The sequence below is a fragment of the Cibotium barometz genome, chromosome 15, assembly GCF_041138505.1.
Source record: "Cibotium barometz isolate CiBa-2024 chromosome 15, ASM4113850v1, whole genome shotgun sequence".
Taxonomy (NCBI): domain Eukaryota; kingdom Viridiplantae; phylum Streptophyta; class Polypodiopsida; order Cyatheales; family Cibotiaceae; genus Cibotium; species Cibotium barometz.
In genome coordinates this window covers 46,377,127-46,402,581 of record NC_141060.1, presented here as the reverse complement: position 1 = coordinate 46,402,581, position 25,455 = coordinate 46,377,127, and the positions used below count along the sequence as shown (strand labels likewise).

The 25,455-nt window shown below is 47.5% G+C and overlaps 1 protein-coding gene across 1 annotated transcript in view; it reads right to left on the bottom strand.

Annotated features, from left to right (window-relative positions):
• Window positions 1–25,455, bottom strand: part of ATATH8 (Protein kinase superfamily protein) — a 93,638-nt gene that overhangs the window by 3,370 nt on the left and 64,813 nt on the right. Inside the window, exons 14-15 of the mRNA XM_086809764.1 lie at window positions 25,362–25,455; window positions 608–720 (exon numbers count right to left, since the gene is read on the bottom strand). Coding sequence (XP_086665890.1) covers window positions 608–720; window positions 25,362–25,455 — 207 coding nt within the window. The remainder of the gene's footprint in view (window positions 1–607; window positions 721–25,361) is intronic.

Below are 25,455 nucleotides of genomic sequence, written 5' to 3'. Positions count from 1 at the left end.
TTCCTCTTTAAGGGGAAAAAAGTATGGATGTCCAACATATCTCTTGAGGTTGTGAGCCAAGCGTAAGTGAATGACAGTAAAATCTGGGGTCTCTTGGTCTTCCGCACCCCTACAGGAGCATACGTCCACTTGAGCACATGACCTACAATTCCATCACCCAGTCTCACACTTCAAATGATGAGAATTGAATCAGATGGTAGTGATTGTATGAATTGCATATAGTGGCACCGGTAATTTTGAGCACACAAGCATTCAAGCACACGCACACCACCCCATGGAAAGGGGAGGGAGGTTACCCATAAATTCATAAAAGCAGTCCTTGGACCTCTGCTGACCTATCCTGGATCTCATTTTAAACAGAAGAGAGGGTCTGCACTATATCAGGCCGCCTAAACGAAAAGAGTATGTGTGTAATATGTCTATTTTCCAGCAGGTGTCCAGAAGCTCTGGTGTCTTCAGTGCACCATGTTAAACCAAAAAAACCACCTGTAGTCCATAACCCTTGCTACCTTACACTCTTTAAATTGCTTCCTTAAGAGATCTGAGGTTATTTTGTCACCACTTGACCACACTAATGAGAGGTGAAACAATATTGGCTGCAACTTACAGAAATCAAAACTCTTCTTAAGGGCGCTGAGTTGTCAGTGAGAAGCTTTTGCAATACAAAAGGATAGGAGGCTGCAAACACCTTGAAATCTGGATCAACTGCCAAAGCCAATCCTGCCACATTTAAATAAAATAGACATCAACGACAATGAACAAATACACACATGCGTTCGTGCATATATTATCCTGATCTCAGTAAGGTTACCCGAAAACCAAAGAAGGTTAGGTTGTTCCTTTTCCCTTACACCTCCCTTAAAGATTTTACGCATACAACACCACAGCTTTCAGAGAACAGCATCTTAGCTACTGCGTATTAGACTTCCAGAAAACGACATGTAAAACACCCACTAAATATCAAAAAGATGTGCATCCTTAGAACAAGTGGACTCCATAAGGGCCTTCAAAGTTCATATGTAGAGTCTACTAAACATGGCACGTGGCAAGTCTGTGAATAAGTGTCAGTAGACTATGTCCATACTTTTTTTAAAAGGATCCTTCTATTATTTAAAAACAAGCGTCCACCCAAGGGGAGCTACAACCCTCCGTAGAGGTACAAGTGCTCAGAAAAGGAAGGGGATGCTCCTTCCATGGCTGGCCACTCTCAGAGGGAGATTACATCTTGGGGAGAGGGAGGAAAAGCCACACTGGGGCCTGTAGTGCCAAGTTACGTGCCATCCCTGCTGGTGAGGCAGGGGCCACCACTCCACATCTGAAGGAAAGCCACACAGCACATGCGATCTGAGTCTCCTATCAATCTATCCCACTATCCCCGCCAGGTGTGGATAATGTCTGTCCTAATCAGAGAAGAGACTTTTTCTCATGCGTCCATCCCAGAAGTGCCCTCCTCCTTGATGTCACACTGAGGAGACTCCATGGCCATGGGAGTGAAGGTAGAGCTCTCTTTGCCTAGATGGAGGCCAAAAGAGAATAGCCCTTGAAGTGGTTCTCTCTCACAAGAGGGTAAAGAAGAAGCTCAAGTGAGGGACTCAGGGAGGACCTATACTCAATCCTATTCATGCAAGCAACCATCAAGCTATGCAAGAATCCAACAAAACACAAGCAAACAAGAGAGTAGAGAAGAGGGAGCACTCACAAGTATTCTATTGTAAGAGAATGAATTAATGTCAAAAATGACTTACATATGAATGGCTATCTTTCACACTAGGCTGGACAAAACTTTAAAAAAAGTCCATGGTCACTAGTTTAAGCAAGTATGTACACGAAGTTTGTGACTTCTCTACTTGGCATTAAGCTCAAGGTAACGCTACTTCATAAGCACCATCTTACAACAAATGGGCTTCCACTATATACGTGGGTAAGATAGTGAAGCACCTTACAACAGGACAAGCGGCAAGTGAAAACATGTTTCCATTGGCAAAGTGGCTAGCATATCCCCCTTCCTAATGGTGACCGTTTCCTCACGTGACCGTTTCCTCACGTCACCAAGCTCGGGTGGTGAAGATGCTGCCAGTTCCGGAGAGGTGTGGATAGTCAAAGGTGTAGTTGGTGAAGAGACCAATCCACGTGGTTCAAGGCTTATTAGAGATAGAGTTTGGTTGGCCCTTTTGAGGTAAGAAGCATCTCAAGGCTCCGTGTGGTGTAATGTGGGCATAAAAATGCTTGATGCAAGAACTCATCTCTGGGGTTGTGAGTTGTTTGGGCCCGTACAAAGAAAGAGGGCATGTGGCTTTGCTTTGTGGATTCATATACCAAGACCATCTTTGGTTGATTGGCAATGACCGATGGTAGCCTAGAATTGTGTGGCGCAGCAAGGTATGATGGTGATTCCCAGATCTCATGGTGGTGCAAGAGATCGGGCTTCTTTGTTGCGTGTTGTGGCGAGGCTTTTGTTTGATGGTGAAGATAGTTGAAGAAGAGAGAAACAATCCAACACAGACCACAAGGAGTTGTTTTCTTTGAAGATCTTTGGCGGCTCATGCACAATTGAGGATCTGGGTAATGGGTCATACTATGGACCATGATTTCGCTCACCATGGACCCCCATCCATGGATGTACTTGGATGGTTCTCAATGAGAAGGCTTAGTGCAGGTGCTAGCTATTGTGGGAGGCTATTCATGCAAGATGTATCTGAGAGAAGTGCAAAGCTCTTGTGAGTAAATGCATGTGTCGTGCATGGGCTATGAGGGTTGAAGGTGTACCTCTCTGTGTTCTCCTCCATGAGGACTGCTTTCTTCGACTCTTATTACTACTTTCCTTGATAATTTTTTGCATTGGCTTTGAGAGAAGATTGTAGGACTTAGTCATGAGGAGGTTATCGTTAAAGGGGTTGGTTGCCGGTGAGGTTGGGTTAAAAAGAATGGATATGGTGTTATTGAATTCATTAAGAGAATCCAAGGTAATGGGTCGTATCATGGACCAAGCTTTCACCCACCATGGTCCCCCTATCCAGAAATGTATCTAGACGATTGTTGAGATGACGAGCGTATGATGCATGCACACCTTGTCATACTTTGGCATGCAACGAGTGACCGTGTTCAAGAAGAACCATGAGTCACTTCTTGAAGCGCGTTTTGTTGATTAGCTTTTGATGTCTTTAGTATGCCTCCTCTTTTAAGTGCCTTTAAGGTTCACTTGCCCGGTTCTTCTTACGATAGCAGCAGTTTAATGTGCTTTGCTTTTTCTTGCCCGAATTTTGTCCTTTCTTGACGTCGGTTTTGAGCTGTCTTCTTCTGTGTGTCCATCTTCTTTTTTTATTTTTCTCATGCTTTTTTGTTGGGGACATCTTTCGTTCTTTTTCTTCCTTTGGATTGTTGTTTCCCGTCTGATATTTTTGCTTGTGGTCGTCTTTGAGTTTGTATCATTGTTGCCGTTGGCGTGATCTTCTTCTTTCTCCTATTCCTTTTCCCCGTCATTCTTGGCTTCGTCGACATTGCTAGTGTCGACGTCTTCGTTTTTTTCTTCTTCTTCTTTTGCCTTCTCCTCCTCCTCCTCCTTGCCCTCAACCATGACTCGCCAAATAAACACTTTGCCCTAAAAAGGAAGGTTGGAATGCCAACCACATAATAGAATGCGCTTCGACCAGGAGGCCATTTTCTTAACATTCAATACTTTTTTAGCTTTTGCTGCAAGCCATCTCTTCTCTTGGACCAAAAGATGATATACAACATTAGTGGAAGCCTTCAACAACCTCATCTTGCGACCCAACACACAATCATCCCATGCATGAGAAGAATCCATCCTAGGAAGGCGCCCCAGGGACTCCACTTGTTGCTGCAACTGCAACCAAATACACTTGTAACCTCGGGGCGCACAAAATCTATGATGAACACAGCCGAATGATAACATTCGCAACTACCCAGCCAACAAAGTATCAGACATCTTCACAACACCTAGTCTCACCATACGATTGAATTTCCGTCTACAACTATTCTTCTCTGGCCAAGTAATCACACAAGAGGTGGCCAACACCTCTGCAAGCAAGGAGTTCTCATCTGGACGAGAATCTAGAGGTCTCCAAGAAGTGAACCGTAACACCTCCTACCATGATTTAACCAAATGATCCAGCAGAGGAGAAGCAGATACACGCATAGATTGTGAAGCATTTAGAACATCCCACCAAAATGCAACAACGCATAGATTGTGAAGCATTTAGAACATCCCACCAAAATTCAACAATCCAAGTCTTCCCATGCACAATACCCACATCCTCTAAAAATGCAAGTCATATATATATACCTAGATGAATCTAGGAACATGCCCAAAATAAACCTTTTAGGAACATGCATGTTATATACTCATGGTAGTCAACCCACAAGACTATATAACTATCAACTCCATTATGCATAGTATGGACTAGATACTACAACATCCCCACTAACGTCATCAGTGCCCAATAGTGGGTGTAGAACTTTGTATCAAGATATGCTCTCACACACACACTCCACACACACACACACACATAAGAGCATATATTCACACAAAGCCCTTCATACTGAGTTTCTGTCAAACCTCCGGAGATGCAGGGAAGACTCAACCATAATGAAGTCTAGCACTAAGGGAAGTAGCAAAATGAAAGAATTAGTACAGCAAATAAGTCATGTCTATCCATGGCTGGGAATCAACACAGCCTGAAATAAAGTCCACTTATGGGCAAGAAGGTGTACCCAAACATCCCATGGAGCTGCCCCTCCCACTCTCTTCGGGGGGGTAATATGCGTCCATGAAACCCAAGTCAACCCTGGATTATTGCCTTTCTTTTTCCACAACATGAATTGAAGCGGCTGGGAGAGAGTTGTCAAAGCCTTTCGAGACCAAGGAAGTAAGGGCAAGAAATAAGAAAGCATAGCTCGCATAATGACCAGTGGCACTTTCAACCGGGTGTGAAACGGCCATGCCTGAGACTTCCAAGTTTCAGTACACAAAATTATCCCTGATACGGCCTGAGATCCATTCCAAAAGTTGTTTGTTGGTGACATCCACCCTGATAGGATAGCCCAAGTGATGTACAATGGTCCCACACGGCACAACATGACCCTGCCAACCAAGCTCCTATAAATCTCTCTCTGTGCAACTAAGAAGGACTCACTTGTGAGTATTTATATGCAACCCAGAAGCTTTCAAAGAAAGACCAAGCTACCATTGCCTTCTCAACGTTGGCTTTGTTGGCTTTAAGAAACATAAATGAATCATCAGCAAATGCTTAACCCACCAATTGTTGACCCAAAGACAAAGTCAGCACAACCACCTCCCCCTCCTAAGCCAATTGAGTAAGCAAAGTAAGCATGGGATGGGTAACCAAAGCAAAAAGCAAAGGGTTCAACGGGCATCCTTGTTGTAGAGTGCAAGTAAGAGACACTGGGGACGTAACTCCACCATTCATCATAATCTGAGAGTGAGATCCATGGCTAAGAGTGTAGATCAAATGAGACATACGTGGCCTAAAACCCATAGAATGCATCAATTCAACAAGGAAAGACCAGTTGACATGATCAAAGGCTTTCTCCAAATCCAGCTGAATCATCACCACCTCCTGCTTTGTTTTCCTTGCATAATCAATGCCTATTTGAACATCAAGGATACTATGCAAGATATTGCGCCCCTTTATAAACCCATATTGAGCAGGGTGTGTTAAGTATGGCAGAGGTTTGTGCAATCTGTTTGCCAAGACTTTAGAGAAAACCTTATATATAGAACCCATCAAAGAGATAGGCTCCAATGTTTTAAAGCAAAGGGAGAAGGCACCTTTGGAAACAACCGAATCACCCCCACTTTCCAAGAATCAGGCATAGCTCCAGATTGCCAGATCTCCTAACAAATGGATGTCAAAGGACCCTTCAACTAATCCGCATACTTAGAAAACAATTCATTAGTAATGCCATCCCAACCTGGGCTCTTGTCTTTGGGCAAATGAGCAAGCACAAAGCCAATCTCCTACTCTATAATATCAGCATCTAAAATGTTGGCCGAGTCCAAAGACACTTGATGTTGCACCAATGCTAGAATACTAGCGTGTGCTTGATGAACATCATTAGATAACATTCTCTCTAGCATAAGAGGGATGCAACTGTGCATAAAATTTATGTGTGACGATTATTATCCTAAGGTCTCCAACAGGGCAGATAGCTTAGCCCTCGTATAACTTGCCTCCTGACATTCAGCAACTCTACGAGAGAGCCAAGTAACAACAGTATCCACTCTATCATTCACTGGTGATATAGCTGCCTGAGATTGCAAGGCCCCTAGTAAAGATTGCAACAGTGTCAGCTCTTGCCTCCTTTTCGAGGCGGCCTGATGAATACCATACTGACAAGGTGGTGAATAGCAGACACAGAGAAATCCCAGGCTGACATTCCCTGCAGTATAAAACATAGCTGAAAATTATCAATCAATTGCAGCATGTATCCATGAAAGACCTCATGATCAAGAAAGTTGTGATTGAAGTACAAAGACAACCTCCCAAGCAAAGTTTTATAAACATCCACAGGCTGATGCATTATGATGTCCAAGACCATTGGGAAATGATCGGAAAGAACATGCTGCCTCTCCACAGCCACTTTCAATATCTCAGGCCAAAATAAATCATCGTGCATAACATACATTCTATCCAGCCTGCTCCAAGTACCAGAATACTAGCGAGACTGAAAAGTAAAGCCAAAATCATAAGGATGAAGCTAGGACCAAATGTCCTGTTGTAACATACCCATCTTCACTAATAAAGAAATGTCCATGTAATAGATAAATTTATGAGTTTTTATGGTATAAAAATCAATGATTTTATTAAATGAGTCATTTCTACTTAGAATCTTCAAATTCTGAGCCCAAATTTGGAATCTGCGCGCGATTTTACCCTAATATAGAATTTTACAGCATCCAAAACGGACACCGGATCAAGCTTATACGCAAATTTTAGTCATTTTTAATTAAAAAGCGACGACCTTTAAACCTTAATAAATGCACGACCGGGCGTCCAATTGACGAACGGTCTGCACCCCAACGACCAAAAGAACCTCCTGGACAAAAAAAAAAATTCGCCCCTCGAGGCAGTCTGGCACACAAATCGAGGCTGGCGTCCTAAATTTGAGGACCCCGCCCCAAAATTTGGATCGTACACACTTACTAGGGTGCCCGTACGATGGCCGCACAAGAACTAAAGCACGACCACCCACTGTGTGGTCCACACGTACCGCTACGTGGACACCCACGCTGCCCCTGACCAGATAAGGTACATGCGTACCACTCCTTTTCCTGTTAACCGACACCGTACCTTTCCCCCTGAGCCATGCAGGCCACTGATCTACAGCCTTTGTTGGTACACCATCCTTTCGTCCTTGCTTTGCGCAGCGCCCGTACCCGTACCCCACAGCTATATAGACCCCTGGGTGCTCCATGGGCAACACGCATTTTTGCGTAGCTTATGCTTTGCTGTGCCGCCGTCCGTCTCTGTGCAGTGTACTTGCTGTGGTACAGCCGCCCCTTACAGCCACCCCTCTCACACCCCCTCATTTGTTACTTTTCAGATAAGGCAATTTTCCTCTATCCCCCTCTTGCTAGGAGGCAGTGTCCTTAACTCTTCTCTCCCCCCCCCCCCCCCCCCCCCCGCGCGGTGTGAAGAGACTTTCAGCAGCCCTCAACCATTCTCCCCTTTAGCAAAACGTTTTTTTTGTTAAGGACATCTCACCCTCCCACCCTCCCCGCCCCCACCCCCACCCCATTTTGTGTGGACTTTAGTAAGAGGTTTTAGCCTTAAGAGAGGGTTCATGCGCTGTGGTCTTTTGCTCATACGGTGAGCAAATGATCTCAGAATTGAGATCCGACTGGAGCGTTTCAGCCGCGACAGCAAGCCCTACAAGACGACGTTCAAGATGGCTTCTTCCCGGAAACGTCAGAATATTGCCTCGGGAGGAACGCGCAACAACGAGATTAAAGAAGATGCTCCCGATGCGGCTCCAACCCTCCCTTTACAAGCTCCTCAAGGAAATGGTGGCCAGGTTAGCTTAGTTATCTTTTAAAGAAGAGTTTTTTTTATATTAGTGTTAATAAATATGTATCTTTTTCTTTTAAAATAATGACATAAAATTATATGAAGTTACGAATTGTGTGATGTTGTATTCAATAAATTGCATTGAAATTGTTATCTTTAAAGAGTGCAAGTTTTTCCTGGCTTCGACACTAACTCCGTTCCGTGCTTGTGTAGCCGGGCGGCATCGTTAGCAAAGCCCGGGAATGGCCCAAGGTATCCCTCATACTATTGGCACAATAAGGTTCGTCAATTGAGGCGAGAGATTATGATGCTGTCTAGTTCTGAGGGCCCAGGCTAGTGCGGTGAATAAGCCCACCCTAGTATGCAGACATCCCTCTAAGGGACGGGAGGATTGAGCGATGGAGCCTGAGAGAGCGACAGGCCGGCTTGAGTCCTCGCCAGCGGCCGACGATGAGGTGTATGGTCCCGTAGGATTTTGCCCAGCATGTAGAGGCTAGAAGGCCGAATTCTAGATCATCGGCAGTATAAAGGAAAAGAATAAGAGAGCCGGTTTGGCTTGTATGAAATTAATTCATGTATAAACTTTTTTTTTATATATCTTATCTTTGGCATTATTGTATTGTGGAAAAAGACTGTTTTAATAAACCTTGTGAAAAGGGCCTTAATTAAGGAACATGTTTATTTATGTCAAACAATGTGGTAGGATTAATTAAAAAACAAATTGACGCGTGAGTAGGGTGGAAAGTGGGAGAATGGAATGTCCCGACGGCACCATCCTACGGACGGATGGACCCGATTAGTCGGGTAGCTTTCCAACATATTAAGTGAAATCCCTACGCTAGATAAATAGGTTCTTGGGCAACTCTATTCTAGAAGACTAGGCCAACGGCTGTGCCTTGCATGGATGAGGAAAAAAGCGTTGCCTCTAGAAATCAAGTCTAGTAGTTGCCCAATTTATGATCAATTACCCTATGGGTGATTTGATTTTTAGAAGATCACGCTCCCCCGCGGGATAGGACTAGGTCTTACCTATGAATCATATCCTTGAATCTCTACATGGTCAAGGTGTCGATAAATAGGAAATTTTCTCGAAGTTCTCTCCCCCCCCCCCCCCGAGAAAAGATCCTTTCATTAGTTATATAAAAAACGCCCGTAGGGCTACAAAAGATCTCTCCTGCTCATAAGAGAAACAGAGCAGTGAATACAACAAGGCAGCCCGGGAGACTCTCCCTAGGTGCTGCAAAATACAAGCATCAGTACAAAGAACTGAGAGGCTAAATCATACAATAGGGGGGGGGGAAAGCCAAACAGGTGGCCTGTAGTGCCAACGGGGGAATCCCGTGTGTAAGGTGTAGAAGGGGCCACAGTGCCAAGTGGTGTGAAAGGCCTGGCGCCGCAAGATCGCCTCATCCGAGTCTCCCCGGATGCGGTCATACTGTCCTCGCAGGGTGTGGATCAACTCCTGCCAAATCCCCCGTACAGTCTCTGCTAGTGGCTCCGATCTCCCCTCAAAGGCCGTAAAGCACCGGGCCCTCCAAGTGAACCAGATGGTGAGGCTGCTGAGGAGCTCCCATCGTAAATCCCTCTCTTGTGTCCAGCTGGCAGACGAGAAATCCGGTGCCGGAACCAGGCGAGGCTGGCCCCTAATGAATCTGATGGCCTGACTGCCCTGCTCCATCTTATAGCCCATAGCAGGCCCTGACGACGAAGTCGACCAAGCAGCGGCACCCCACGTAAACATTCTCTCTGGAGAGAGAGGAGCCAGAATACGCAGCATCCGCAACCAAATCTGCTGCGCCTGAGGGCAATCCCAAAGGCAATGTCTCTGTGTCTCCATAGGGTGGCCGCATCGGATGCAGGCCGCCGGAAGAACGCTGTAAACAAGCCAAGTGTCAACTGCTGAGTCCCTGTGGGCGACCAGCCAACCACTGGAAAGTCGAAATCCTGCGGGCCTGTCGACTAACCCAGAGCCGAGCCCAAAAATCCTCCAGGAACTCCTGTGAGAGTCCCTGTAGCCGCCAATGCCCCGCTGCAGCTGGAGAGACCGTCCTCCTCACCGTCAAAATATGCCGCCCCAGCCGAACAGTATACTGGAAAAAGGTGATCTCTGTGGCCTCAAGGGATGCATAAGGATCATGCCACTCGTACTCCCCGGGGTCCCACTGTAGCCGGGCCAAGGGGCGCGCTGCATATGCCCATATGCGCCAATCCGGGAGCACATCAGCAGGGTCGCGGTCAATATGCCACTTCCGAGAAGCGGCAGCCACTACCCGTATCCTCTGAAAGGTGCACTCTGCAACCAAAGGCGACTCCACCTCCACTCTCTGAAGTCTGCCCTCATCCTGAATCTCATAGTAGAGGCATCTGCCATCCTCAGTGCAAGCTCTGACAGCAATCAGGATCTCCAACTGTGTAAAGGCTCCCATCCACCGTGGGGCCACTGGCTCGAGAGGCGTGAACCACTCCTCTGTGAGTGCCTCCTGAATATCATCCCTCATAATCAACCCCCCTCTGAAGTGACTCAGCCTCTCCACCTGGATCTCCTCTCGGAGACTGCAGAAGGCCTGCCAGTCTCCAAAACTACGTGCTGGGCCTGCCGCTAAAGGCCCCCAGGCTAGACGAGGCCGAGAACCCAGCATATGACCCTGCTCTGTGCGAACCGCTGGGCTCCAGATGAGCGGCTGTCTGGCCCGCTCCTCAACACAAGAAGGAGGTCGCTGAGAGAGCCCCGGTCTCAGCAGCTCCCAAGCTCTCAGGATACTCAAAGCAAATCTGTCCTTCCATCCTCTACTGAGGCCTGTCCTCCTCATCTCTATGAGGATCCAGTGAATCTTTGGTGCCCAAGTGCCCCTTGCTGGGGGCGCTCGAGCCTGCAGCCGCTGCAAGAGGAGCTCTTTCCAAGGCTCAGCGCCTGGAAGCACCCCCGAACAATAAGCTTCCCCAATAAGGCTCTACTCTGATCGACTGGATCTATAATGCCCAAACCTCCCTCAGCCAGCGGAAGTGTAATAACTGCCCATGCAACCTTTGCCCGGGCTGGCTGACCGTCCCGCCCAGACCACAGAAAGTTCCTGATCAGCCTCTGTACCTGGCTGATACAAGAGCTCGAAAAGATCCAGCAAGACGTAATGTACCACATGGTCGCTAACAACACCTGATTTGCCACCACCACCCTCCCAACCAAGGATAGTCGAGCTGTACTCCAATACAAAAGCTTCTTCCGAATGCTCAAAAGAAGCGGGGCAGTCTGCTGCTCAGGTGACAAATCTAGTCCAATCTGGCACCCCAAATACCACACTGCTGTGCCAGGAGGAATCCATCTAAAACCGGGGTCCGGGCTCCATGCCGGAGTGGGAGCACTACTGATCCAAAAGGCCACTGTCTTGCGCCAATTGATCAATGCTCCCGAAGCTGCACTTAAAACTTGGAGCGACTGCTTTGCCCGAAGAAGATTGGCCTCTTGGCCATGCAAAAATAAGCCCGTGTCGTCTGCAAACTCAGCATCGAGCAGGTCCTCCCCCCGGATTGGGAGCTGGAGTCCTCTCAAACCAACCTTCTCTGCTGTCAAATACATGCTCATAGCCTCCGCAAAGAAGAGAAAAAGAAAAGGGGCGAGGGGACACCCCTGACGGACTGATCTGGTCAGCTCAAAACTCGGCCCCCGTCCTCCTGCAATCAACACCTGGCTGCAAGCTGTGGAATACAGAGCCGCCACCCCTCTGATCCATCCTGGCTCAAAGCCCAGGCGAAGCATAGTGCCCTCTAAGAAACCCCAATCAACTCTATCGTATGCCTTCTTAAAATCGAGAAGTATCACGACCAAGTCCTCGCCAAGAAATCTAGCTCGGGCCGTCGCCTCCCAGAAAGTAAAGATGTTGTCAAGGATACTGCGCTCCTTGACGAATCCTGTCTGAGTAGCATGAATCAACTCCCCCAGGAAGGGCTGGATCCTCAAACTCAAGGCCTTTGCTAAGACCTTGTAGATAGTATTGAGCATCGTAATAGGCCTCCAATGCCGAATATCATCTCATACTCCCTCCCCCTTGGGGATAAGATAGATCAAGCCCTCCGAAAAGCTTTGTGGCATCACCCCACTGTCCAAAACATACTGAAAGCCCCTGCGGAGGCCTGGCCCCAAAAGGTCCCAATAGCGCTTTAAAAAGGCCGGCGTCAATCCGTCCTCCCCTGGGCAACTATGTCGCGGCAGGACCCTCAAGGCCTCGGCAAGCTCAATCTCTGACAGAGGCGAACCTAGAACTGTACGCATACGGTCTGTGACCCTCCTCTGCACATGGGCCCACACAGTCTGTCTGCAAGCATCTGAATCCTCAGTGGCTGGCTCCGCTGAAAGCAGGTCTCTATAGAATGCAGTGGCAATGGCTCCGATCTCCCCGAGCTCAATAGCTACCGATCCATCCGGTCTACCAAGCTGACGGACTCCTGCTCGCGCATGGCGGGGTCCAGTGATCTCAAAAAACTCTCCAGTCACTCTATCACCAAGCTGCGTCCACTGAGAGGCCTGACGACGATAGTAAAACTCATGTCTTTGCTCCTCTGCCTCTCTAACCTCCTGGCGTGCCTGGCTCAGCTGGGACGCCACCCACTCACATGCAGGCTATTGCTCCTGAAGGCGCTGTAGCGAAGCAAGGCTGCGTTCAGCCGATGCTCCCGCTCGCGAATCTCTCCCAGCCGTGTCAAAGCTACAGCGTGCAGAAAAGAGCTAAGCTCGATGAGTCCCTGGGCACACTGGCCCGCTGCATCCTGGTCAGAGCAGTGACTATCATGCCAGATCCTCTCAATGTCCTCAGCGAGACTGGGATCTGTAAGTACCCTCTCTGGGATCCTCAACTGCAAGCTGGGCTCCCGTGTCCTCTCCTCCAATGTCAAGATAACTGGCACATGATCTGAAAATGAGGTGCCAGCGAGAATGCCGACGGAGCCCCCTCGCTCCCCTAACCAGTCGCCCACATAAAAGCGATCAATCCGTGATAGATTAGTCCCTCCCTGCCGGCGATCCGACCGAGAGAAACTAAGACTGTCCTGAGAACGGGAGAAAGCCCCATGCTGCCATGCATCAGTGATCCTCAGTGACATGCAAAACCGGTCCCAAGCTGCAAGCTCCGTGCCGTGCACTGTAACATGACTGCCTCCCACCCTATCGGCCGAGTCCTCAAGCATGTTGAAGTCTCCCCCGACACACCAATGTGCGGCCTCTGGCAATGCATCCGTAACCTGGGTCCAGAACTCTGCTCTGGCACTAGCATGATTGGGCGCATAGACGTTGAGCACGCCCAATAGCTCATCATGCATCCTCAGAATGACATACTGTGCTCTACCAGGCACAATGATCCCTCGATCCACAATGGCCTGCCTCCATACATCATCTGCAATGACCATGCATACTCCTCCCTGTCCACCCAAAGGGCCAAACCCTGCAGACCAAAAGGTGTCCCATCTACCAGGCATCACCGAACCATATCTCCGGATCCTGCTCTCACCCAAGTGGTGCTCCTGCATCATCAAAATATCAATGCTGCCACCAACCAGGCATCTCTAAAGCTCGTGCCTCAAGCAACCACGATAGCGTATAAAATGTGCTCCGCCAAGGCCCTGTACATTCCATGAGATGATCCTCATGGATGCCCTGTTGAGGTGGATGCTGTCTCAGCCGTACGGCGAGCCTTCGCAAGCGGCTTGGATGGAGAGTAGTCCCCATCCGAGCGGCTGCGAATGTGCCCACCCGGTGTACTACAAGAATCACGGATCAGACGCCAGTGGCTATGGCCCATGGCGACTGCCTCCCGCTCTGACAGAGCAACCTCGTGTATACACACATATCCAGGGTCGCGTGCTAAGTCTGCCACTATGCGAACGACCAAATGGCGAATCCCTGAGGTATCCACACTCCCGGGATCCAAGAAAAAATGAGCCAACTCCCATAGTCGGCCTATCACATCTGTCACCTCCAGATCGCTCATATGATGAGAAAACTCAACTGCCTGAGTCTTCAAAGTGCTGAGAGCGAGCTCTAGAGTCCACTCCCGATCGCAAGGGCCACATAGAGGGAACGAGAAGGCCACCGCTGAATCTAGTGCCTCCTCCCCGCGGGCCGGAGGTATCACTACATGAACTCGAATGGGTGCTGGCTCATGGGGGCCCTCTGCTCCAAAAAGCCGTGTGAAGGCGTAATCAAAAGCCTTCGAGCGCTGTCTAACGCCGAGGCGACTCAGCCGACTGCGGATAGATGAAATCCGTGAAGCCCGAATCGGCATGGTAGGTCTCCTCTATGATGCTCGAGCGAGGTCGGTGCTCAGCGCCCTCCGGACTGCAGGTGAACGCCAGGGGACTGCCAGGGCCTCCCGGGAAGGTGAGGAGGGGGGGCGAGGGGGGTGGAGAGGGAGCCGCTGCGCCGAAACCGGAGCGGGGACGGGAGGAGGCAAAGGTGGAAGCGAGGCGGTGGGAGAGGACGGGGGTGGGGGGGGTGAAGGAGGGGGTGCTGGCATCTCCTGGTCCTCAGTCGTCGCCGCGGGGGTCTCCTCCTGGAGGGGAGAGAAGCTGTTCCTCACGGGAACCCAGTGAGGCTGAGACTGTGGCTGCTACTGCAGCGGTCTCTGGGCGTGCTGCTGTGGCTGTCTCCTTCGGCGGCGCCCCTGTCCAGGCTGCCACTCCGAGGTCTTTGTGGCCTGAGCAGGTGTCCCGGAGGCAGCCTGCCGAGCCGCATCTGTGGGCGGGCCATCAGTGGCCTGCTACTGTGGTGAGGGTCGGGGTCTCCTGCGAGGGCAGGCCTTGGCCAGATGGCCGACCTGCCTGCAAATGAAGCACTGGTTCGGGAGCCCCGAGAACTCCACTCTCTGATCTATCCATCCCCCCCCTATCCTAGGTAGCTGAATGACCTTAGGAAGGGAGGAGATGTCAGACACCAACACTCTGACCGAAGGTAGCCCAGCTGCTCTGGCCACCACTGAAGCTGCTGAGGAGCCAGTCTCTAGTACCGAGCCCACCAATGCTCCTAGCCTAGAGAGGAGCGGAAGATACTCCCGACGGAGTCCAGGGAAGCAAACTGTAACATGGAAAAGGCGCTCTCCTTGCTCCGCCGTTGCTGGGTCAAATCCATGCTGCCAAGGTCTGAAGAAAGCCTGAGCACCCCTGATGTCAAGGGGACTCATGGCAAGGACCTTGGCAACGCTCTGGGCGGCCTCGAACTTGATCTGGTAATGTCCACGGCCCAGTAGCTGTACCATAGTTGTCACGGTACGAAAATACGATACGGTACGGTACGATACCGTACGGGAATATTCGGTACGATATGAAATTTTGGGATACGGTACGATAAAATACGGTTTTTATTTTTTACACTTACAAGCTATGGAGCTTCAAGCTTGAATGTGAGGGAAGGTTGGGAGGGGAGGAGTCTACAGTGCTTGAGAAACCAGTACATGGATATGTGTCTCTCCCGGTTGGATCTCCCGATTGTCTCCAAAAAAGAACCTGGATGGGTAATGCAATACCAAAGGTCTCCCAGTGTAGCGTTTATGACTAAGGGACTGTCCTTGCACAAATACGAGGAGTGCATCTAGGGTGATAAGTTTAGGGACTCCTCTCTAGATCAAAATGGCCATGTCCAAATGTTCTCCCTTGTGCATAACTTGAGAATCTAATTGTCTAGCCTACCTATTCCAGGGATCACCAAGTGATGTAGCAAGATTCTCTCATCCTACCAATCAAGTGTACACTACCAGTCTACCTCGCCAGATTTTTTAGGTCTCTCCACAACCCCATATGGAATACTGAGTGGACACGAAAGTTGCGAAGTATTGCGAGCATTTGGGATCTTCGTAAAGCAGGGTTTCTATTTTTTTTAAGCATTTGGAAATTTTTTTTCAAGGGAAAAAAAATTTTGGAGAAAAAAAAAAAAAAAACTAACTAACTCACTCGCACCGTACGATATCGTACGAATTCATACGGTATCGTACCGTACGACTCGTACGTACGAATAGGTTCGTACGCGTACGAGAAACAACTATGAGCTGTACGTCCAGGATCTTGCCCACATCTGCAAGAAGGCGGGCCTGAAGAAGATCCTAGATCTCCCCTCTGCTGGGGCGAGTGTCGACTATACGGCAGATGGTGGAATGAGCCTGGAGGCGTTCCACCTCTGCGGTGAGGCTCGCTTCCTCTTCCGGCGAAAGAGAAAGCCTGATGGGGGTGTTCTCAGGGGCGGGCGAGGGGGCTGCGGATGAGTCCCTCTGAGGCGGGGCGGGAGGAACCTCCATCATAGTCTGAAGCTGCGGCGAAGGCGAGGCGAAAGCGGAGATCCTGCAAGAATCGAGCTGCACACAGAGAGGCGGAAGACGGAGAAAAAAAGGAAAACAAAAACCCCTGGGGGCGGAAGCAAGAAAAAGGAGGGGGGGGGGGAAGGCGAAGGAGAAACCCTGGGGGGGGGGGGGGGGGGGCGCGGGAGCTGCGCGCAAGAGGGGAGGGGTGGAGAGCGAGTTGGCGGAGGGGGGGGGGGGCGGGGCGCTGCAGAGGGGAGGAGGGCGCGAAGGAAGGGGGTGGGGGCGCGAAGGTGAGGAAGGGCGGCGGGAAGAGCAGCTAGGGAGGGGGCGCAGCAGCGAAGGCAGGCGGGGGGGGCAAGGGGAGGCGCGAGGAGCGAGGGGAGGCGAGGGGGCGAGCTGGCAGGGAGACGAAGGGCGCAGATGTGCAGGCAACGCGAGCAGGGAGGGGGGCGGGAGCTTCAGCAAGCACGACCAAAATTTTCTCCAAGTTAAGACTTAGTGGACTATCTTAAGTGTTTCCCCTATTTTAGAAGGGGGGAACCTTACACGTGTTTAAGGACTAGAGACATAAAAGAGTCCCAAACCCACCTTTCCACATTATCCATTATAGAATGAGGCGAATTAGCTTGATCAGCATAAGAGCAGATAATAAAATCCCTCATGAGAAAAAACCTGGTTTTTCTAACCTCAAACATTGTTGCAAATTCCGCCAAAGAGAACAATGAGCCCCTACTGTATGGCGAGCATACACACCAACCAACCAAAGAAATTGTTCTTCATAAGTGATCTCCACAACCATAAATCTACCATGTACATCTCGATGCACAACAGAAGGTTGAAAACGATCATGGACAATCATCGTCACCCCTGACTGGGTGGAAGTGTCCATTGAAGAAAACATGAAAACCTCTATGCATAAAGCCACCACCCACCTAACTATGTTATTTCTGCTCAATCGCACAAAGAACATCCCATTTGTTAGACATCAATGTTTGCCACAAGACATACTGCTTCTTACGGGAGGAAATCCCCCGCACATTCCAATGAACCAGCTTCATAAAGACAAGAAACAAAGTCAATGAGAGCGACGTTGTGGCCTGCCTTGCCTTTCATTAGCAACCAATGCTGCACATACATCACCCATATAGTCAAAAGCATTTTGCAAAACTCCAAAAGATGGTTGACCGGATGAAGAGGGCTGATTCCATTGTTTACCTCTTTCACTCGTATACCTTCTATCCCAAGGGGTGACAACACGGCCTTGTCTATCAAAAGCCAAAGGAGAAGAAGGCTCATTAGCCCTGGTAGATTGAGGGCGCAAATTATACTGCATAGGAAGAGATCCACGTCCCTGCATAGAGGACGGGGACGAGCGGTATTCCATAACATACATAATCTATTCCGATTGTTGGACATAGAACGGGGCAGAACCAAGACTTTTCCCAAAGATTGCATTGCCTCATGCAGCAGAGACCAATACATAGCAGGACAATTCTCCACCTCCACCCAAATGGGACATTCCTACTTAAGAATTTCCTGAAACTCAACCAAGGCTCTCCATGGGACAGCATGGACCAACTGGCCCTCAAAAACAAAGGCACTTCTGAAGCACCAACTACTTACCTTCAAGCTTTTTAAACATAATTTCAAAAAAAACCCTGGATCCATAAAAAATTTCATCTACCACATCTGACTACATAAGGGAAGTCAACCATTGACGGATCATATGCATTGGCGGCAAGCATCTTGTGAAAAAGAAAATTGCAGCCTTATCATGGAAGGCTGCCAGGACCTACAAAATACGGGGCATGTCCATTGACACTTCAGGGATATCCACCGCCTTTGATTCATTATGTTCCACATATTCTTGAAGAAGGGAATTCGCGAAATCCAACAAGTAATCCCAATCCAACCTGTGCATCTTTACAAACATTGTTCGACCCATCACCCAACAAGGGCATATTTGTCTCCGGGGTTGCTACCACAACCATAGCCTCATCTTTATTGTCACCGCCAGAACATTTAGGCATCTTAGAAAGGTCAGCTCACGAAGTTCGTCCTCTGTCTCACCTTTGTCAATGTCGAGACTGAAAGAAACCACTATCTTGGTAATGAAACCTTCATTGAGAGTCGACATCTCTACCACTTTCTCCTCTCTCTCTCTCTCTCTCTCTCTTTGTGCTGAAAGCCTAAAACAACAGAATACAGCTGTACAAAACCCTAAAACAGCAGCCCAAAACCCTAAAACAGCAGTTTGAAACCTTAAAAACAGCAACCCAAAACCCTAAAACAGCAATTCAAAACCCTAAAACAGCAGCCCAAAATCCTGAAACAGCAGTTTGAAACCCTAAAACAGCGGAAAACAGCAGTTCGAAGCAGTAAGAGAGCAATTTGGAACCCTAAAACAGCAGAAAACAGCACAGCTTTCTCTATCACGAGCTGTTCTTTGTTGGCGTCTTTCTCTTCTCTCTCTCTCTTTCTCTAGGTGCCTGTAGTATCATCTTTATTTTTCATTTTCTGGGTTTTTTTTATCCAGACATTGTATCAGATCCACCATGATGTAACTTTTGGTCTCATAGGTCATTATGGCCTTTTGAAGACGTTAATATAACATTTCATTTCATTTCATTTCTCTCTCTCTCTCTCTCTCTCTTCTCCTTCTTTCTTCCTTCTCTCTCATTCTCCTACTTTCTTCCTTCTCGCTCTCTTTCTCCTTCGTCTCTCCTTTTCTCTTTCTCCTTCTTTCTTTCTTCTCTCTCTATCTCCTTCGTCTCTCCTTTTCTCTTTCTCCTTCTTTCTTCCTTCTCTCTCTTTCTCCTTCTTTCTTCTTCTTCTATCTCTTCTCTCTCCTTCTTCCTTCCTTCGCTCTCTTTCTCTTCTTCTCTTCTTCTCTTTTCTCTCTTTCTCCTCCTTTCTTCTTCTTATTTCCTTTTCTCTCTCTATCTTCCCCTTGTCTTCTTCTTCTCCTCTTTTCTTCTTCTTCTCTCTCTATCTTCCCCTTGTCTTCTTCTTCTTCTCCTCTTTTCTTCTTTCCCCTTCCCTTTTTTCAATGTCCACACTGCTCTTTTTGCTATTTGTTTTGCTTCGATGCGGTCGCTCACTGCGTTTTTGTTTTGCTTGCTTTGTGCACATTGTTGATGCATGGCGATATTTCGAAGGGCTTGAGCAAGCGCGCGGGATGTGAGCTAAGCAAGCATGGCTAACGTGAGGCCTGAACTAACCAAGCCAGGCAGGCGTGAGAGGGCAGGGCTGTGAGCAGCGTGGAAGGTAGATATGGGCATGAACTAAGCAGGCAACGTAGAGGCACGTGGACAGCATATGCAGGGCATGTGCGGACAAGGCGCAGGCGCAATTGCATGGGCGGGCGGCCCTGTGGTGTGGCCATGTGAGGCCAAGGTGGCATGAAGGGCGGCCAGGTTTGGCCATGTGAAGGCTTGGGCACAGGTAACATGAAAGGCGACCATTGGACAGGGGGCGGGTAGAATAAAGTGCAGAGACTCCCCGGATCCATCCGGCTTGCCAACACCCTGCAAACACTGGGCACCTCATACAAGTGAAGAATCCAGCCAAATGGATAGTCTCAAGTAGTCCATTTCTCAGCCCAAAGAAGGACCAATGTGTCAACAATGTCGACAAACAAAAACCAACAATTGACTCGACAAACCTAACCTCCCACCAAATCCCTTTGTGGGAAGCATTAAAAGAAGGATGGGTGCATCAAGCTAACCACTGGCAAATCCCTATGCAAGCATTCCCCTCAAAGAGAAGAGAATGCTCTTGTTGGCACAAGCATCAAACACCTTCGACTTCCACATATAGGTTTGTGAGGTAATCTTCTTACCCCTGCCTTTAGGTAATGGGGATGACAATACAACAAAAGCAAGCAATAGCGACGCTTATTCGCAGCATTTTAGCGGCATTTTACGTTGCGTCGCTATAAGTGTCGCTACTAGTGCCGCTATAAGCGTCGCTATAAGTGCCACTGGGCATCCTTCATGCTTATAGCCGCACTGGATAAATAACTTTTCAAACCCGCACGGTGTCGCCGATGCATTTCTTTTCCCCCCAAGCTTCAGTTCATTCTGGTCTTCACCCTCAAGAGGACTCCATGGCAGCCGCTCCGTCATCCACACAAACAAGCTAGCACGCAGCTGATAGATGACAGTTATAGTTGAGCAAAATTTGAACTAGGTCAAGTCTCTAACAGAGATGCTGCACAGAGAACCTAGGACGCACACATCCTAGTCGACTCTCCGGTCTTCAGCACACCCTCTCCTCTGACTCAAACAATTCGTCTCACACTGCACTGTCCTTTTGTTCTGCAAACTTGAAAAAAACTGCAGTAACTCTAGCCTGCAAACTTCAATCAAAGAAAGCTGACCTGCAGGACCTCTCCATTGCAGTCGCTCTCCCTCTCTGGTGGTCTCTCTAGCCACACACTCGATGAACCACACCTTTCTTCTCTTTTCTTCGCCGTCTTTAACCTGTTGCCGCCTCGCTTTCTTCTGGAACGTTGCATTGCACGTCTTACTCATCGCCCATACTGTTTCTTTTCTAATTTCACACCTGTGCCTTTACACTTGGCCGCCACAGGTCGCTTTATCACCTAGGATCCACCATACACCATCTTATGTACATTATATCAATCTATATACCATGCTGGGATTGGGCTCCGAATTCTCCTCACAACACATTTCCTCTTTATGCCATATTGACCCTTTTTATAAAGCATTTCCGCTATACGTTGATAGGGGACAACCTTCTTGATGAGGCATCTGGCTCTATCCTTCTTTATGGGACAATCTATTCGGAATCCAATGGCCAAGAAGTGGGTGATGTCTTCACTCCATTCCAATACGGGGTCAATGTGAAACAAACAAGCATCAAGAAGACCATCTTCCACTCCTAGAGGGATTCTGGGAAGGTGATTGGCGTGGGCATACATTGATCCCTTTCACACGTTGATGGTGAAATCAAATACGAAAAGAATGAGCAACCATCTAATGATGCACCTCGTGGTGCACCGTGCAAGGCTTATTCACCAAATAAAGCAAGGCTTGATGGTCCACATAGAAAACAAATTTGGTAACCAGGAGATAGTGTATGTACTTCTTTACAGCATACACCATGGCTAAACCCTCTCTCTCTCTTTGGTGGTAAAATTACATTTAGCATCATTGAATTGACGACTAAGAAACGGAAATCCATGTTGTGCTCCCCCAATTGTGCTAACACGCATCCAATAGTGGATGCTGAAGTGTTGAATACATATGGAAAACTAGATCCCAATTGGGGGATCTCAAGATAGATGTGCTCGCTAATGCATTCTTCATCTTTCGTATTTCCATTGACATTCGTCTCTCCATTCGAAACAAGTAGCAACTTGTACAAGGATCTAGCATATATGGCATACAAGAAGATAAATCTTATATAATAGCCGACATGCCCCATGAATCTTTGCACCCCCTTGTAGTTAATGGGTGGTAGCAATTCCAAGATCACACGGAGGATCTAGACCTATAGAGATAGTTGTCATGAAGCCTCTTGCTCTTGAGACTGATTATGAATCGATCAATGAGCAATAAGTCATCTAGCCTTTCTCCGGGACTACAACTCATGTGGAGATACTTGGCTCTGGTAACGTAGTCCCGCATGGTCTCACCTTCCTCTAGCTTGGTCTCACCTTCCTCTAGCTTTTAAGGTTGTGGATTTGTGCAATAAGACTCATCTCACTCCACCGAGTAAGAATCCCATAATGAAAGTGTCTCAAGACCTCATAATTCGCCTTTTCAAGTTGGTTTAGTGTCCTAAACCACTAGCCTTCTTTGTCTTGAAGGCAAAGTCCAACAGATGTTGGTGGGACCATCAATCCTTCCCATGGCTTCACAAACTTGATCGAACTTCTCTAGGTATTGAATGAGATCTCCACTTCTATCAAATTTGGTTATCATCCTTGAGATGTGGATTGGCCTGATCTTGCACAAATCTCGATCTCTGGGTGCTATATTTGTGGCAACCTCCCTTTCCGTTTCAAACGCCATCCTTAGCATGTCATGCATATTCATGTGGTGGTGGAACATAAGGGTATGGTTGCGCAAAACGCTATGTCTTTGGGTTTAGAGTTTCTTGCCCCATGGGTTTAGACTATGCGGTTATAATGGCACTGGTGCTACGTTTGATTAGCTCTCAGGTTGCATGCTTGTGACAGCTGAGGACACATGTGATTGTCCTTATGGAACACCTGGAAGTAGTCCCTGTTTACCTTTCTCCGCATTTCTTATTGCTTATCCGAATCGAGAGGAACTAGAACTTGATTCTATGGTAAAGAAGTTTTCCAATGGGCTCCTTTATGTGGTGGTATTTCTTCTTGCACTGTGTGCGCTTGCGGACCTATTTTTGGATTGCCTGCTCCTAATGGTGTTGCAAAAGAGACAAGTCCTGATTACCGCCCATGATGTTGCTTGGCCATGCCCAGCTTGGGAAAAACCTAACTCAGGGTAGACATTAAAGTTTGAAAAAGTGTGGCATCTGCCAACATGGTTTGCGCACTTCCACTTGGAGTGAACCTTGATGGTCACGGTCCTGCTCCAGCTGTAGCTAGATATAGACAAGCAAGCTTGATAATGACGTTATTTGAAAATAATGCGTTAAGGAGATGATGCAGCTTTGAGATTGGCCACTCAAATAAGTTTGAACAGAATTAGACATTGGGTACTACACAAATTGCAAAAAATAAAGGGTTTTCTAATCTTTTTTTGAGTTTGAGTTTTTTGGTTTTTTTATGAACTTAGTTTTCTTTTGGTGGGTTGACTTGTGTCATGCTTGGTTAACTTACGTCTAGCTAGACTCATGCTCGGTTGGCTCACACGAATTTGAGCAACTTGGCTCATGAGAAGTTGGCTCACGTCACGGCTAGCTCACTCACGTCACGGATTTTTGTATGAAGAGTCTCACGTCTCACGTCTTGTTGAGCTAGACTCGCGGTTCACGTCTCACGTCTCACATCTGGCTTGGCTCATGTCTCACGGTTGGCTAGACTCACGTTTCGCATGTCACTGCTCATGTCTTCTTGACTCATGCCTTGTGGACTCAACGTCTCACCGTTCATGTCTCACAGCTCACCGCTCACGTATAACTAGACTCACGGATTATTTTTTGATAATAGGTTCATGAAATTTTTTATTTTGTGAAATAGGCATACTTCGGCGTGGTGTGTGGAGTCTCATGCCTAAATCAAGTTATGTGAGCAATGAATGAGCAATACTTGGGCCTCAATGCTCATTATTGAGAAGAACAAGGATATTTGATGCTGGAACAGATTGTATGACACAAAACTTAATAGGATGGGTAGGTGTGTCTTTACGAGTTTTCAAGGCAAGCTTAATAGGACATGGGTAGGTGTGTCCTTACAAGTTTTCGAGGCATGCTTAATCAGCACACTGTTAGGTTCAACTATCCTTAGACTCAAGTTCACGTCCTGGGCCAATGTCTCACGTCTGTTATAGCTCTCACTTCTCAAGTCTCACGTCGGTTATAGCTCACGCCACGGATTTTTTGCACATGACTTTGGACACATGTCTCTTACCCGAGGTGTTTTTGCCTGGTTTCTGAGATTTTTCAAAGTTTCTTGGACTTGTATGGGATGTTTTAAGGTTCCTTATCCTAATCATGGGTGATTATGCAAGTGATTTAAGTGTTTTTGGGTTGTTTTTTTATTAATTTTACATGCTCTAATGCTACCAATTGGAAGCAATGCATGAACAAAAGTTATGAAATGCATGAACAAAATATCACGACTTCCTCCCTCTACTCTAGTCCACACAAATGGAGCTTGTAGCTTACATTTTCGGAGTGGATTAGACTCCTAATCACAGCTCCTCTCAAAAAGAACAAATTCAAAGCCTTTTGGGCTCAAATCTAATGCAAACCACCAATGAAGCAAGGTTTCCCCTTCTAATCTTGCAAATAGAATGTCAATATAAAACATAACTAGCTCCAAACAAAATAAAAAACAACAAATCTAACACTTCCCAAAGCTCCAAAACCAAATGCCTTTCAAGGTGTGACCTCCTACCCAACACCATGCAATATTGGGTAAATCCAATAACCATGAACGGATAGAATTCAGCGCTAAGCCCTTGGCCTTTCCCCGTCCGCGGCACCAGATATGTTCAAGACAATTGCTTACCTTAGTCTATGCCGAAACAACTGTCTTTTGGTACATTGTCATAGAGCCACAAATGCAACCTCCCTTGTGAGTGTGCTAGCCCGTTTCGCATCCTGTCCTTGTCACACCAAGGAGACTCCATGGCCATGGGAGTGGAGGTAGAGCTCTCTTTGCCTAGATGGAGGCCAAAAGAGGATAGCCTTCATGGTGGCTCTCTCTCACAAGAGGGTAAAGAAGAAGCTCAAAGCAAGAGAGACCTACACTCAATCCTATTCATGCAAACAACCATCAAGCTATGCAAGAATCCACCAAAACACAAGCAAGCAAGAGATTAGAGTAGAGGGAGAGCTCACAAGTATTCTATTGCAAGGGAATGAATGTCCATTGCTTAAAGTCAAAAAGAACTTATATACAAATGGCTAGCTTTCACACTAGGCCGGACAAAACTTTTAAAAAAAGTTCATAGGTACTCTAGCCTTCTAAGCAAGTATGCACACGAAGTTTATGACTTCTCTATTTGACGTTAAGCTAAGGGAAGACCGCTTCATAGATTCCAACACCGTCTTATAAGAAATGGGCTTCCGCCACAAGCGAGTAAGATGGCGAAGCGCCTTACAATAGGACGGATGAGCGAAACCATGTTAACCAGCGAAGTGTTTAACACAAACACGTGTGTATACTTATGCATTCAAACATGTCCAAGTTTCAAGGCTCCAAAACTTCAAGCTTGAAGCAACCAAGACTAGAAACTTAATACACAAGGTGTTCACACCAATCCGTGATAAGACAAACTTTACCATATAACTAAATTGAGCAATAAAAAATAATAAGCCATATTTGGTAGCCTTAAAAAGCAAGTTACAAGAGTACCTTCCAATGAAGCTATGGAGCGCAAAACAAGAATGAAGTATGGAGGCATTTTGAAGTGATGCTTTAAGGCAATCGCTAACACTTTCACAAGAAC